This window comes from Psammomys obesus, unplaced genomic scaffold, assembly GCF_907164565.1.
Source record: "Psammomys obesus unplaced genomic scaffold, mPsaObe1.curated_primary_1811, whole genome shotgun sequence".
Taxonomy (NCBI): Eukaryota; Metazoa; Chordata; class Mammalia; order Rodentia; family Muridae; genus Psammomys; species Psammomys obesus.
The window spans coordinates 2,726,690-2,742,099 of record NW_026596069.1 but is presented as its reverse complement, the minus strand read 5'-3'; the positions used below and the strand labels follow the sequence as shown (position 1 = coordinate 2,742,099).

At 46.0% G+C, this 15,410-nt stretch overlaps 1 protein-coding gene across 1 annotated transcript in view; it reads right to left on the bottom strand.

Annotated features, from left to right (window-relative positions):
* Window positions 1–866: 866 nt before the first annotated feature.
* Window positions 867–15,410, bottom strand: part of Epb41l4a (erythrocyte membrane protein band 4.1 like 4A) — a 149,449-nt gene continuing 134,905 nt past the window's right edge. Inside the window, exons 15-16 of the mRNA XM_055625702.1 lie at window positions 14,761–14,838; window positions 867–1,168 (exon numbers count right to left, since the gene is read on the bottom strand). Coding sequence (XP_055481677.1) covers window positions 1,003–1,168; window positions 14,761–14,838 — 244 coding nt within the window. The 3' untranslated portion in view covers window positions 867–1,002. The remainder of the gene's footprint in view (window positions 1,169–14,760; window positions 14,839–15,410) is intronic.

Here is a 15,410-nt window from a genome sequence, read left to right as displayed (position 1 = left end):
CCAGACGGGTGCTGGGAATGTACCCTGGGTCCTCTGCAAGAGCAACACGCGCTCTTAACCACTGAGCCTCCTAAGAGCCCATCTTAAAAAAAAAAAAAAAAATTATAATCAAAACCTCAGTGTCCACGGCATAGCACAGGCTCTATGCTGTCGCCTCCAGCGCCCTCTCCTGGTGTGTCAACCTAAAGGTGCATTCTCAGCCTGCTTCCGCCTGGCTCCCTCAGAGATTCTGCTGGCTGCTGCATCAGCATCGCACATTCGCCCTCTCCCCTCCCAGGACTGAGGAGCACCACACACTACAGCTGACCCATCCCCCAAACCACAGACGGCTTTGCAGCTAGTCCCGGTTCACTTGAGGCATTCTTGGCAAGTGGAGCAGGCAGAGGTGTGGCCTGACTCTTGATGTCCAGACTCATGCACGCACAAGCAGACATGCACACGCACACACCATACATGCACGACCACGAAGGCACACCACGTCATCTGCTCACAGGAAATTAACCTGAGGGACAGGCGGCCTCACTATTGTGGGGGAATTGTGCCCACATATTGTCACTGCCTAGAAACTGGGGGTGGGGGGGGACAGGCAAATCTCAACATTGGGGTGTAATGAATCATTCCATGACTAGTGCTCCCAAACGGTAACTTGACAGAATGATGGTCATGTCCCGTTCAATTTGGAACGAGACTTCAGAGAATTCCGTAGACTCAAATTGGGCAAATCAGCAGGTGTCTCGCCAGCAGCCAGGCTTCAGAACAAAGGAAACGCTCCTGTTTATTTACCTGGTTGGATGTGCACATTTGCTGGAAAACAACTCAACACACAAAATATGATTTTGACGGCCTTGTTCCCCATGCCATTTTGTTCTGCCTGAGCTCCAATTTCTAAGTCTTCAAAAGTGGTTAATGAATGTCACACGTGTAAGAAGGGAAAAACAACAAATGAAAAACCTGGATATTCCCAGTCTAAAAGATGCCTCATTAGGAGAACAAGCCTCTCCGTCACGCTCCCTGAGTTTGAAGGAGAGCGGGAAAAGAACCCACGTACGAGCGAGATCTGTGTCTTGAACGCCTGTTGTTTGGATCCACTTGGTTCTTCTCCTTCTGTCTTCTTAACACAGCTTCCCACTGAGGCGCCGAATCCACCATGTCGTTCTCCTGTCGCACTCTGAAAAGACAGAGCAGGCAGCTGAGGTCAACGTCCAAGCCAGGCATGGTGAACTCACCTCAAATCTCAGTCTCCTGCAGGACCCTAAGCCACCCAGGGCAACATAAAGACAGCCGGTCTCAGAGACAATAAAAAGATGTATGATTAACATCCAGGCAGGACTTCTGAGCAACATAAAGACAGCCGGTCTCAGAGATGTAAGGTTAATATCCAGGCAGGGATGGAAATGAAAATACAGCGGACCAAAATCTATGGGACACAAAGAAGGCACTCCTTACTTCCCAACTACTTCTACCTCACTTTTTCAGATAGTTAAGAGAACAGCAATCCGATTACATCAGAGAATCGGAGAGCAAAGACTTAGTGTATCCTTAATTAGGTGTGTGTGCCTGTAAATATAGACACATAATTATGCAATGTTCATACTAAATATGTAAAAATAAAGTAACTCATTTTAAAGCATGTCAGCACGATTTTCTGTATATCCTCAGTCTCTTGTGATGTCTCTCTTTTCACCTGTAATTTTACTAATCCGAGTCTTCTTTCCCTGTCCTTTGTTTAATTTGGCTGAAGGTTTGGCAATTTTGTTAATGTTTTCATAGAACCAAGCCCTCATCTCATTGATACTTTCTACTGTCTTCATCACTTTGACGATTCATTTCATTAATTCCAGACACGAATTTAATTCTCTCTTCCTGTTTACTCTTTTCGGGTCTTATCTATTACTGCTTTTCCAAAGCTTTCAAGTGTACCATTTGCTTATTAAATTGAGCTCTGTCGGGTTTTGTTTATGTGGGTAGTCAGAGCTATAAGCACTCCTCTTAGGGCTGCCTTCATTAGGTCCTGCAGATTTTGTTATGTTGTGTTTTCAGTTTCATTTAATCCTAGGAATTTTCTAACTTCCACCTTGATTTCTCCCCTGACTCAGTTATCACGCCACGGTGAGACATAAGGTGTACTTTCTGCAGTTCCTGTTGGGGATGCCGTCAGCTTTATTCCTCCGTATATTGGTGGCAACGGGCTGCTGAAGTCACCTACGATCATCTCTTGTGCCTAACCTGTGGACTTAGCTCTAGTTTTCCAACACGGGGTATGTGCATTTGGTGTGTGTGCATTAACGTTGTAACTTCCTCTTGATGGACTGTTCCCGTGATGAATATGACGTGGCCGTCCTGAATTCTTCTGATTGGTTTTGCGTTGAAGTCTATCTTGCCAGGTATTAGGACGACTGCACACGCCTCTTCCTTAGTTCCATTTGCTTGGAATACCTTTTCCCGCCCTTCTACCCTCGAGTGTCTATCACTGGCGGTGAAGCAGCTTCCCTAGAAGCACGAAAAGATGAATCCTACCTCCTCGTCTTTATCTGTGGAGATCATTACTATAAAGATTATTGAATATTAACGTAAATATTACTGAGAGGTATGTGTTAGTTCCTGTCGTCCTGTTGGTTTTGTGGTATTGCTTTAGGCCTCGTCTGATTAAGTGTACTGGCATTATTTGCTCACTCCCCATGAACTCGTGTCCCAGAATCGCTGAGCAGGCCTTCGGTGCGGGAAGGAGTGGACCTAGCTGGTGGGGTAGGAGGGAAATCCCAGGGGAAGCACACAGGCCTAAGGGATGAAAAGGAGCTTGAAGAACACTGTTCTGCTTTCCCATTGCAGAGTAAATGAGACCTGAAAACACATGCTACGGACATTAACATTAGAAACGATGGTCCTCAACCGTCCTTAGGAGCCAGCACTTCAGTCTGACATCATCACACAGAAATTATGCTCCTTTACACATGCGTGGGCACGAGCGCATGTACACGTCTTCACGGCTGCACCTCTACCTTCCGCATCAAACAGAACAGAAACCCAACAGATCTGCTAGGAGACCTAACCCAGTACCAGGCGTGAGGGGTCAGGGCTCGGAGGATGCGGTCAAAGAAAGGATCAGGCCAACAGCATCTCTCCCCGCCCACAGGACCCTGATGTCTGAGTTTGAGATAAGACATAAAATTCTGGACAGAACCACTGTGCAGCTCACAGGCAGGCTTAACTTCCACAACATATTTCAGTATGTTTATGGGGAGGCCAGGGCCTCTCATTATCTTGAGTTTAGTTTTCCTGCAAGGCCGAGATGGACTTAGTCCAGCATGTATTTTCCTGTAAATGCAACTATTTAGAAGGCAGACAAGTGCTGTGTGTACATGACATGCACTGAAGAATTCAGAAGGTTAGCCATCACACTCAGATGATTAAAAAACAACACTAGCCAGGCCTGGTAGCACAGGCCTTTAATTCCAGAACTCAGAAGGCAAAGGCAGGTGGAAGAGTTTTGAGAACCTGAGGCCAGCCTGGTCCAATAGCAAGGCCAGCCACCGAGAAAGAAAAAGAAAAGAAAGAAACAGGGAAGGAAGGAAGGAAGGAAGGAAGGAAGGAAGGAAGGAAGGAAGGAAGGAAGGAAGGAAGGAAGGAAGGAAGGAAGGAGAGAAAGAGAGAAAGAAAAAAAGAAAAAAGAAAGAAAGAAAGACACAGAGAAAGAGAGAGAAAGAAGAAAGAAAGAGAGAGAAAGAAAGAAAGAAAGAAAGAAAGAAAGAAAGAAAGAAAGAAAGAAAGAAAGAAAATAAGAAAACCCCGGGAATGCACATGTGGATTTCCTTTACCTTGCCAGGAAAAAGGACTAAATCAAAACGAAATTCAGATTTTACCATGTACTTTTATTTTTCAAGCCGGAACGACTCAAGTAAGGCCAGTGAAGCCCCCCTACTTCATAGCCCCATGAGCCAAGCGCTCTGAAGACAGATGCCCTCTACAGGTAATGCCACTTCATAAATATTCTAACAGGCACATAAAAAATGCAAGGCTCAGTGCAGAAGCAGCCTTCCTGAACAACGCCAGTGTGGACACCCAAGTCCAGTAATGAATGTTTGCAATGAAGTTTAAAATTACACGCTTACAAAGGGCCTCTGGCTAATGATGTCTCATTACAAGAACGAAAGTGTCATTTCTTCCATTACTGAACCGTTCCAGAAGACACAGGTGCAACCTGGGAATAAAATTATCCTAGCACTTAGAAGTAAGGGTATTTACAACTCAGTCCTTAAAGGCAGGTGTTAGCTATTCCTTGTTCTATGTTTGTTCGTTTTGTTTTAATCATTGGTGAATAAGGGAAATCTTTATGTGAAAAACACATGTCTCCTATAATGTCTTCTTCTTTTTTTTTTTTTTTTTCTTTTCTTTTCTTGAGACAGGGTTTCATTTTGCAGCCTGAACGCCTGATTCCCTTGCCTGAATCTCCCAAAAGCAGAGACTGTGGGCATGTACCATCACCGAGCATGATTCTTAAGTCTTGTTTATCATTCATAGGTGTAGAATATGAAAGTATCTTTTGCTACTCTCCAGTTATATGTTAATTTTGATGTAAGGATTTACATGATGAGGAACAGAAATATCAAAAGCCTGGAACTGGCATACAACCTTTAAAAAACATCACAATCAGGAAACTATCATCACTTATGCTGCAGATCTAGTCATTTTGAAATGTTTCCAGTGCAAAAGATGAACCTCAAAAACCAACACACTTCCTGCCTGAATCTCTCAGTCTCTCCTTAAATCTACATTCATCACACTTTGTCAATTTCTCTGTCTGAAAACAGTCAGCAGATAGTGTGGGAAATAGATCCTAACAAGGCTTTTGCTTTTAAATTAATGTATGGGAGAAAGGAAGTACATACGGTAGAGAGGGAAAGGGGGAAAGGGGGGATGGAGAGAGGGAATAAGGGGGGAGGAAGGAGATGGGGAGAATATCTTCAAATAGAACCACTTCAACGCTACTTCAGGGCAGGGGGATTCTAATATATTTTCTCCACTGCTCACCAGGCCTTCACAGTCTACGTTTCCCTGGATTACCCACGCAATTTAGATTTTTACCGTATTTGACACTTAATTAAGTTTGCTAAGGTTGTGAAGATGAAATGCCACATAATCACTCGGTAACAAAGTGAAGATAGTATCAATTCCTATTCTTTCCTTTCTCCTCAATTAGAGCCCTGCCTCTTCTGCACAAATCATCGTATTATCAAATGAATTCTTACACAAATCTCCCGGGGCTCTCCTCTGTTCTCTTCTTTTATCATTTTTGTTCTTAATGGGACCTTCTTTTATACCGGCTCTTAATTCACTTCTAACTCATTGCGATGAAGGCCACGTTTATCGCTGAACCTGAAATCAAATGCGTAAGCCTACTCTCGAGTCCTTTCCCAGCATGGCCATTATCTGACTTGGAGACTTTGAGCAAACCACTTATCTCTTTTGGTCAGGTCTCAGTTTGCTCATGTGAAAAATTATTACAAAGCCCTTTTCTAGCTTTAAGACTCAATGTTTCTCTATTCGTGCTTTATTTACAAACCAACAAGACGCCGAGGCAAACCTCTTCTCTTTGGCTGCAGTATAACATCCTAGACAATTGCTAAAATTCAATCACTGGGTCCCAACAGATTGGGAACTCGTGTTCTCATCAGCTACACTCGTTTTTTGCCTCACCTGACATAAAGCAATCTTCTTTTCTCATTTTTTTTCAGTAGCTTTTCTTCCCTAGGGAAATTTACTGGTTCCAGGCATCTGTTGATGTATTCTCTTAAGGCCAGGAAACAAAAACTGCCTTTGCTTTTCCAACCTTCCCTTGCCATCAATAAATCCCTCTTATTTGCTCCTAAACATGTTTTGCCTTCTTCTACATATTCCTTACGCCCCTGCAGCCGCAATGGACTACCTCTGATGCAGTTTCACTTTGAAATTCTCCCATCTTTGTTACTTTAAAGATGTTTGACCCTCAGTTGTCTCTGGCTTGGAAGCTTTGTTATTTCCACAGACTCTCTGTCGGTTCGGATTACGCTCTGAAGCCCCCCATTACCCATGTCACGGGGCTACATCTTGGTATGTCCTAATAAAAAAAAAGGTCGGAAGCCCCTGCATCTGCGGCACGGTGACGTCACCACAGTCTGCGCCGGCTGTTCGCCAACTGTCCCCTTTGTAACCACAATTTGTATCTTGTTGTTGCCTTTGAATCAATGAAAGCACAACAGGGAATGTTCACAGGGAAAACAACCATTTTCCGGTCCATGGAAGGAAGCCCGTATGGTTTTACACTTGCTAACATCCCACATGCATTTTTCCCGAGGGTCAGTGAAACAACAACCTCCTTCTATGGCGTGTGTGTCACGGGAGGGCGGAGAAGAACATAACATCCAGCACCGTCCTGCTCTAGCACTCTCTGCTTTATCCCTCTGAGTCGGGGTCCCTCGCTGAACCTGGAGTAAGTCTGATGGCCAGCAAGCCCCAGAGGGCACAGGGGCTCCACTCCATCCCCCACAGCATTACGGTTATCGGCATATGTGCAGCCACACTTGGCCGTTTTTGTAGGTGCTGGAATCCGAACTCAGGTCGGCATGTTTTCACGGCAAGCAGTTTTTTATTTGTTAGTATTTTGAGACAGGATCTCTCTCTACTACGTGGCTCTGGCTGTCCTAAACTCACGATGTAGCCAGGCACACCCAGCTCTGCTGCGATTAACAGCCTGCGTCACCACGCTCTCACTCACTGGGAATTCTCCCCAGCCATGCTGCTTGGTTTGGTTTGGTTTGGTTTGGTTTTCAACCACTCTCATGACAAAACCTTACCCAAGTCTTGCACGATCTTCTGCATTCACCTGACTCAGTGATTTTGTGTCTGTTACAGTGCTGAATTTCTGCCACAGAAACACGCTTCCTCCTTAATTAGTAAATAACATAAAAGCCCTTATAGGGCACATGTAAGATTATCTTAAGCTACTCCTCCGATCCTAATCGACATACAGTAGACTGTTATAACAGACTAATCAACATTAAAAGAAGGAGCCAAACCTCCAAGAGCATTCCTGCCAGAATGAATTCACGTTTCAAACACTGACTTCAATTTGTCCCGGGGACCCGGCTTCACTTTCTCTGGGCCCTGGGAGAACACCGGGTAACAGCACCTGCCTGTGTAGGACACCTCTACATCACACAGGGCATTATCTCCTGAATCTTCACAAACCTCCTGTGGGGCAGATGGGGCCAGGCCACAGCCACGGAGACTTCTCAGAGCAGGATCATTCTTATTACATACGCTCCCTGCTTTTCACAAGAACGCAGGTCTCATGTACCTGGCTACTGTTTAGGATGCAAACGTCCCAGAATAAAAACAGGCAGGCCTCCTGCCGCTGAGCCACTCTAGTCCTTAGTCCTGCCTTTGGGCCAGCTTCTCTCATTTCTCCTTCTTTAATCCTCCCTGGGCTGTAGGGCTGCTTCCACTTTTTCACTGATGCGGAAGCCACTAAACTGCTTGCCTGTGCCATTCACCTCTGCAAATCTTCCGGCTCTGGAACTCCGAGAAGCTAGCAGCTTCTCATCAAAGCGAAGGGGCAAGGGCGTAATCCCCAGGTCTCCCCATGTAATGCCCACACTGGGAGCAGGGGAGTCTGAAGACCCCTTCCTCCCTCGTGAAGAATGTTTTTATCAAGCTCGGAGCACTGACTCAGAAAGCTGGTGAGTGAAAAGCTTCACTCCGATCAGTCCCGTCCCCGTCTTCCTTCAGGAGGGTGCACGACCCACGTGTTCAAACCCAGAGTGGTAAACTGACTGGCCTTTTTTTTTTTTAACTTTTAAAGTTTTTATTAACGTATACTAATCATACTTGAGTTTAGTGATGACATTTTATACCTGCATACAATGTCTTTCGATCATAGTCACCCCGTTTTCCTCTCTTATTTCTCTGACATTCTCTCTAATACCGTTCCCTTTTCTCAGCTGCTGACTGGCCTTGCTAATCTCAGAAATTCTGCACCCCACAGCGCTCTCACCTCAAAGATTTCATTTGATCCTACATTAAACAATGCGCATGGATTCGAAATTCTAGCCAGCTAAAACAAATGCAATCTAATATTAACAGGGATCGGCTGACTTCAAAGTGCTGGTATTTTGACAGGCTCTCAATGCAACAATGTCACCAGATCAATTGTTTCACTAATGGGGACAGCAAAGGAAGCTCTGACTAAAGCTTGAGCAGGCTGGGGGTGAGCTCTGCTGATCCCCTGCTTGGTTAGCATGTGTGAGGTTCTGTCTCAGGCCCTTCCCAAACCAGGCTGTGCACACTCAGCCTGGGCGAGGGGGAAGATACAGAACAGTCAATTCAAGTCACCCTTGGCTACAGGAAAGTTTGAGGCCAGGCTAGGATACCTCAAAATAAGTTAGTTAGTTAGTTAGTTAGTTAGTTAGTTAGTTAGTTAGTTAGTTAGTTAGTTAGTTAGTTAGTTAGTAAAGAAAAACTTCATTTTCCAATACTGATCCTTCACTTTTCATATCATAACCAACGCATCGTAGCTTCTTGGGAGACAGTACATACAACCCAAGAAACTATAGATACGATCACCACAAAACTGTGTATCTGAAGCACACACAAGCCGCCAGGCCCCTTAGAACCAACCTACGAACGGGGATGAGAAAGCCTGGTACTAATCCGGTGTGGCGGTGCACACCTCTAACCCCAGCCTCAGCAGGCTGGATGCTGAGATCAAACTCTTCCCTGTCCTAAGTTACTCCATATTGTGTATCACAGGGTGTTCTGGGTCTGTGTCTTGACCTGAGAGACTTTACAAGGTACTTTTGACGGCAAAGTGAGTGCAAATGCAGAATCAGAATTGAGTCTGCACCTTGACGACAGCTTAGCCTCACACACAAAGCACAAATTAAGACTTAATCTTAAAAACAGAAAACATGCAACCCTGAGAATGTAAGAAAGTATATAGGGACTGTAGGAACACATGGGCATATCAACCAGGTCTGGAAAACCAGGCCCAAAAACTTACTGGGACATCAGACTGAGGAAAAGAGTCTAGAAATGGTTCTGGAAATGTCTGCAAAGGGTTAAAGGCTGCAGCAGAGCTCACAACCACTTTGCATCTCTCCCAGCTTCGTCTGGCCATTCTGCCGCATGAGTGTATACAGAGGTATACACTCAGAGTGTATACAGAGGTATACACAGGTAGAAAGTAATGTTCTTACTGTACTGGGTGATGTATGATCTGAGAGCTAACGTTAGGAATTAAGACTGGCATGAAAGGCCGCATGTGTCTTGACAGGCTACGGAGGAAATCAGTACTACTCGGCAAAACTGCTGCCAACAATTCCACACGGCCTTCTTATTATTTAATAAATTCTGCGCCCGGGGAAAGACACAAACATGTTAGTCTGTTTCTGACATACTGTCCTTGTGACGAGGCAGCTGAGAACCCTGCACTATACAACGAGTCCTGTCTAACCAACCAACCAACCAACCAACCAAAGAATGGCTGACGGAGTAACTAAACGTGTGAGTCAGGACAGGTGGGAGAACGGAGGATCGGAGGAAATGGAAAGCAGAAGAGCTCGAGGGAAAGAGAAGGCAGCTGAAGAAGCAGGGATCCCAGACTGGGACTGGACTAGCACCCTGCATCCCAAAGCATTCTCCCTTCAAAGATTTCATTTGCTCCTGCATTCAACAAAGCACATCAGTCATTATATTCCCTGCCCCATGTTAAAGACCTAGAACACTGAGAACTGAGTTCATGCAATGAGATGCCCAGATATCTCCACAGCAGGGCCAAGATGCTAACCCGAATCCTGGGTTGTCCTGTCACAGACCAGCGGCTCCTGTGCAGAGAATTAATTCAAGGCAGTCAGAAGAAAGGAAGGATGAACTGGAAGGAAGCTTAGAGAAGACAAAGGAGGAAGATCATAGAACAAAGAGTGTACCGAGAAGCAAGAAAGTGAAGAGGAAGGTGATGTAGCAAGAGAGATAAAGCAGAGAACATCCTGTGGACTGAGACCTTGAACACGCAACTTTTATGCTAGCGCACGCCTTTGCTCCCAGCATCTAGGAGGCAGAGGCCGGCAGATCCCTGAAAGTTCAAAACCAGCCTGGTCTACATAATGAGTTCCTGGACAGCCAGGGCCACATAGTGAGACCCTACCTTAAAAAAAAAAAAGAAAAAAAAGAAACTTTTATGACCAACTTCTAGCTGGCTATAAAAATGGAGTGAAAATCTACCCTCTGAAATCTCGCAGCCTAGAAGACAGTAGAACAGTCACCAGAGTTACGACAGCAGCCATAGAGAATAAATCACGTGGAAGGGGCAGCTGGGCCCTTCTGCTGTGGAAGGAACCTCACAGAAACACCTGCATCCACGTCAGTTCTGAGCCCAAAGGGGCATGTGCATTTTTTCGAGCTATGGTTTTTCTAAAACTCTCAGAAAACAACGGCTCTTGCTTCTAATCCCACTGTTGCTGTAGATTTTGACTTAAGTGACGCTAAAGTCTCTTCTGAATGAACCCTATTTGTAAACATTAGCTCTCTTTGCACAAAGCGGGGGGGGGGGTTAAAATGTTATCCATGAAAACAATAAAGTAGAAGTAAGCACCAATGACTCAAGTTTATGGGGGGAAAAAAAGAGCAACAACAAAAATCCCAGCATTCCCAGAGTGCCCTTGCCTCCTCATAAAGACTCCCTGGCTTGGAGATGTAGCTCAGTTGGGAGGGTACTCGGCCAGCATGCGTGTGGCCCTGGGTTTGATCCCCAGAAGCACATAAAAGCAGCACAATGGTGTTGTGGACCTATAATCTCAGCCCCTGAGGGGCAGAGACTGGAGAACACAGACTGAAGGCTATCCTGTGCTACGTAGCAAGTCTGAGCCCCATGGAGCTTCATGAGACCCTGTCCCAAACGTGCCAAGAGGAAGCTCCCTTTATGTACAAATAAGTGCATGTTTGTAAAACCCAGGAAGAAGGCGAAGGAAGACCACACACAACCTCAACAAGCAAAATGACTACATGAAGGTCCACGGGACCCACAGAAATCATCGCAGTGGCTCCTCCTCTCCCCAAGGCTGTAATTTCCCACAGCCAGAAGAGGAAGGGAGGCGTGTCAGGGAGCAGGTGCTTGCTTCAAAGAGAAAACACTTAGGGAGATGGGAGGAGTGCAACTAAACTAGTAACACGTGGAAATCCGTAACGAAATCTCTTACCTTATCAACTAATCAAACCATTAAGAACAAATCGGAATGGAGGTACCTCCTCTCAGAAGCCATAGGTTACTAAATGTAAACTCCACGGCCGGGAGTGGGCCCATCTCTCTACAAGCTGCTAGTGGGGGAAGACCCTGAGACACCCCCCAAAGAAAACACAATACCAGTAAATCGCCATTCGCAGCCTATCAGACCTGGAGAGTGAGACCTGTTGCCGAAGATGACATACACTGGAGTTGCTGGACATGGGAAAAAAAAAAAAAACAACAACAAGCCGCAGCTGGGCTGGAAGCTTCCTCCTTGCCAGCTAGCCCTCAAGGAGCAGGAAGGTGCTATGCAGGCTGCTGGGAGTATTCAGCTGCGGGCTCCACGTGCACCAATACTGACTTGCCAGGCAAGATGAAGCGACAGGGCAACAGGGGCAAGGCTGATATGAGGGTAACCAATGCTCTCTGGCTGCACTGGAGGCCTTCTCCAAAGGAGGGAACTGACATCTGGTTCCACAAACCCAGTCAAAAGCTTGTGCTGGTAACGGCTGTGCGCCCTAGCGGGCGAAGCTACTGCTGCTGCTTTGCTGGGCACGATGTGCCTTTCGGACAGCCTTCTAAACCACTAGACTTACGTCCACAGAACAGTGCAGTGCAGCGGTCAGTGGACAAGCAGGGAGAGCAATCTGTAACACCGGCTTCTAAGCAGGCCATGGTTGCCGCAGCTTTGGACTCCCGGAGTGTAGTTACCTGCACAAGTCCAGGCTTGGCCAACACCTTATCACAGAGGGGAAGGGCTCGCACGTCCTGCCCTTCCCTAAGGATTTACATACAATTAACAGTGGTTAGGGGAAAGAGGGACACCCTCTTCAGTGTCATAGAAACTGGGAAAGGGCACACGCTTTGGTAAACAAACCTGATGAAATTCATTGATCGGGTCGTCATCATCATCATCATCCAAAAAAAAAAAGACAGGAAGTAAAAGGGAGGCTAGATGAGAAGAGGAAATAGGTTGGTGAGAGTAGAAAGAGGGCAAGGGAAGGCAATTCGAGTGACTATGATCGACATATGTTATATACATGTATGAAAATGGCATGATCAGACCGGTTGTTACATGTAATTAGTACATGCTAATAAAAATTAAAAAATAAGTGTGCCCAAAAGTTGCTCCAAGCTTATAATTTCCCAAAGCAAGGCAAAAAAGTGGAGTGTGTCGAGGTGTAGGTTCTTGCTGCAAAGACAAAAAAAAACAAAACAAAAAAAAACACCACATCCAATCGAAAGAAACATATCATCAACGTGGAGCTGATTCTGTTTGGCCAATGCTATGGTCACCCCAACCCCTTCATGAAAACACAAAGGGTGGTGTGGAGAGCTTGCTAGCCCAACTGGCAGCCAAGGGCGGGGGAAGCTGCATGAGGTTGAAGGCTCAGCATCTCCTGACCAAGCGCACAGTCGGATTTGGAGAACCGGCCCTTCGCAGTCTCAGAGGGCTCCTGACCGGAGGAGATCTGCAGCTCTAACATTCAGCTCATACAGACTAAGGCACCCTGGTGAAAGACCAAAGCCGGATGCTAGATGGGGGTGGGGGGCTGGGATTAGCACGGCAGGCAAGTGGCAACCCGGAAGGAGCAACCCGACTTTGCGGCCTCCCTCCTTGCACACCATTGCCTGAGGAGGCAGAAGCTGTGTGGGGGAGATCAGACTGAGACATGCTCCTTCCTCCGCCTGTGTTCTGCAATGCTTCATTTTCTCGGGATACGGGAACCTGCATGATCCCAGGGCAATATTGCCACAGGTTAGCGTAATCACAAAAGCCTTTGGGATCCTTTCTGGGATGTGGGTGTATGCTTTGAAAGCGACTTCTCATCTAGCATTACAAAGTACACCGGCACCTGAACGTTCAAAATCACTGCTATTCTAACACCAAAAAAAGCTGATTGGAAAAAAAAAAAAAAAAAAAAAAACTGTGGGAGACAGAGGTAATACTCCCCAGGGAAGTAACAGTTGGCAGGGCCACAAGCCAACACAGCCAGATCAGCAATGGGCAATTTAAGGACCCGGTGGCAACCTTTCAATACTGTTTCATTTTTAATAGCAAATGTCACCCTTACCACATTCAGTCCCTCCAAAGACAATGCCTTTTAAACAGGTTATCTTCTGTGCAGTTGAGAACAGGCCTTTAGGAGCTCAGTTTGGAAGATACTAAATAAAACAAATGGATTCTGGCTTGATGAATGAGCACAAGTTGTTAAGCAGGACAAGAAAGCGATTTGTTTTGCTTGGTACAAAACTGCTTCATTTTACAGCGGGAAGAAGGTACCTAAGGGAGAGTCGTCTCTCCTAATTGGATTTTCACAGATACAGCAACTGAAATTGTTTCTTTGAGGAGTGTCATAACACACAGAGATCTTGCGGCTATCTCGTGTAATTCCAGCCGTGAAGAGGGCGGTAGGCAGGAAGCTTCCCTGAGCAAGGGGCCCTTTCTCACAAAGCTGTCAAGGCTCTTATTCCACAGGCTTTGGAGTCACAGGGCAGACTATTCTGTCTCTCCTCAGCACAAGGTTCCCAAGCACTAAAGTATGATCTTGGGACTGGCCGAACTTCTTAATCTCACAGGAAAGAGCAAGCAGGCCTGAAATCCGCAGTAGGTGAAACAGGCTTCCCTTTCTTCCCTCCTCTTCCCTTCTCCTCCCCTCCCCCTCTCAGCATCACTGATATTTCAGTACTAGATGTGTTGTCTTTTGCTGTCATGTCTGCCTTCCATACTGGAGAATGCTTAGCATCAACTCTGGTCAGTAGCATCTCCCCCACCTGAATGTGACAAAACTAAATGTCTCTGAACACAACGAAACGTCCTCTGAAAGGGCAAAGCTCTCCCAGTTGAGAACCACTGGGTTTGAAATCAACATGACCAACAATCAAATCTCTCTGATGCCTGGCCTGGTGGTGTTCCCGCAGCTCATGAATACCTGCTGTTTTTAAGTAACCGGTTTGGCACTAGGGAGATGTGATCAACGCATTAAGCTAACACTAATGCTGATTACGTGTCAACCGAGCTTACGAGCAAGCTCTTAAAAGCAGAGTCCTCCAAAGACAGACTAAACACGCCAGCCTGTTACACCTCGTGTGACTGGAAACTCATGTAGATGCAGAGAAGCGACGACTGACAGAACCCCTAAGACGATGAGCCTCCTTTTGGGGCTGGATAAGACAAAGAAACATCAAATCCAGAGGCACTTCAAGGAGAATCTCCATACAAATGGCAAACTCTTCCCCATTTGAGGTAAATTCAACATACATTAGGCCCTAACTGTAGAGGTATCTTTTAAAAAACAAGAGTGCACTTAACTATCAAGTCATTTAACGATCTTTCCCTAGAGATACAAAACTCACAAGGCAGAGGTTTCCTAAATTAGTGATGCAGAACAGCGGCCTTTGGACCACCGAGATGGCGTGCTCATGACTGAAAGCACATGAGCCTCTGCCGCCGGCGACAGCCCCTGACGGCAGAGTTCCAGGGACGTACAGTGTTTGGGTGTTACCTGTTTCTCTTCTTCCGGTGTTCTCTGTTAGAATTTTCTGACTCACTACCACTGCTTGTGTTACAGCGTGAGCGAGACCTGGAGACAAAAGAAAAAAAAAATACGGCAAATTATAGAAAAGTTAATCAGATACTCTAGAAGAAATTTTGTAGGGAAAAAAACTCACTAATCCAAATACAAAGGGCCATATTATCCCTTTCCCAGTAAGAGGTATTTCTGGACTCGGTCAAACATCTGAGCTAAGTCTAAAGCTCAAAGAAAGGGCGAGGCAAGAGGAAGAGGAGAGCACACTAAGGGAAATGCAGGGGTCTCAGAAAGGACTCGAAGACCCATCGTGCCTAACAAAACAACGTGGCAAAGCTAAAACACGCATGGAAGACAAAACAGGGATGCTAAGTGTCATCTTTCCCACCAAGCCCTCGCAGGGGCAGGTAGACCTTACTGCCTCCGCTTTGAATTTGGATGGATCTTGTGACAGTTTTCACCAACAGAATAAGATGTTGGGGACAGCCTGCATGTTCCGAGGCTAGCCCACAAGGCCATTCATTTCTGCTGCCTTCTAGCCACCCTCTAAAGAAGCCTGTGCCTCCAACCATCCTTTCAGGATGCTACGTGACAGAAGCCCCTTGGATGACACAGCATCAGCTACC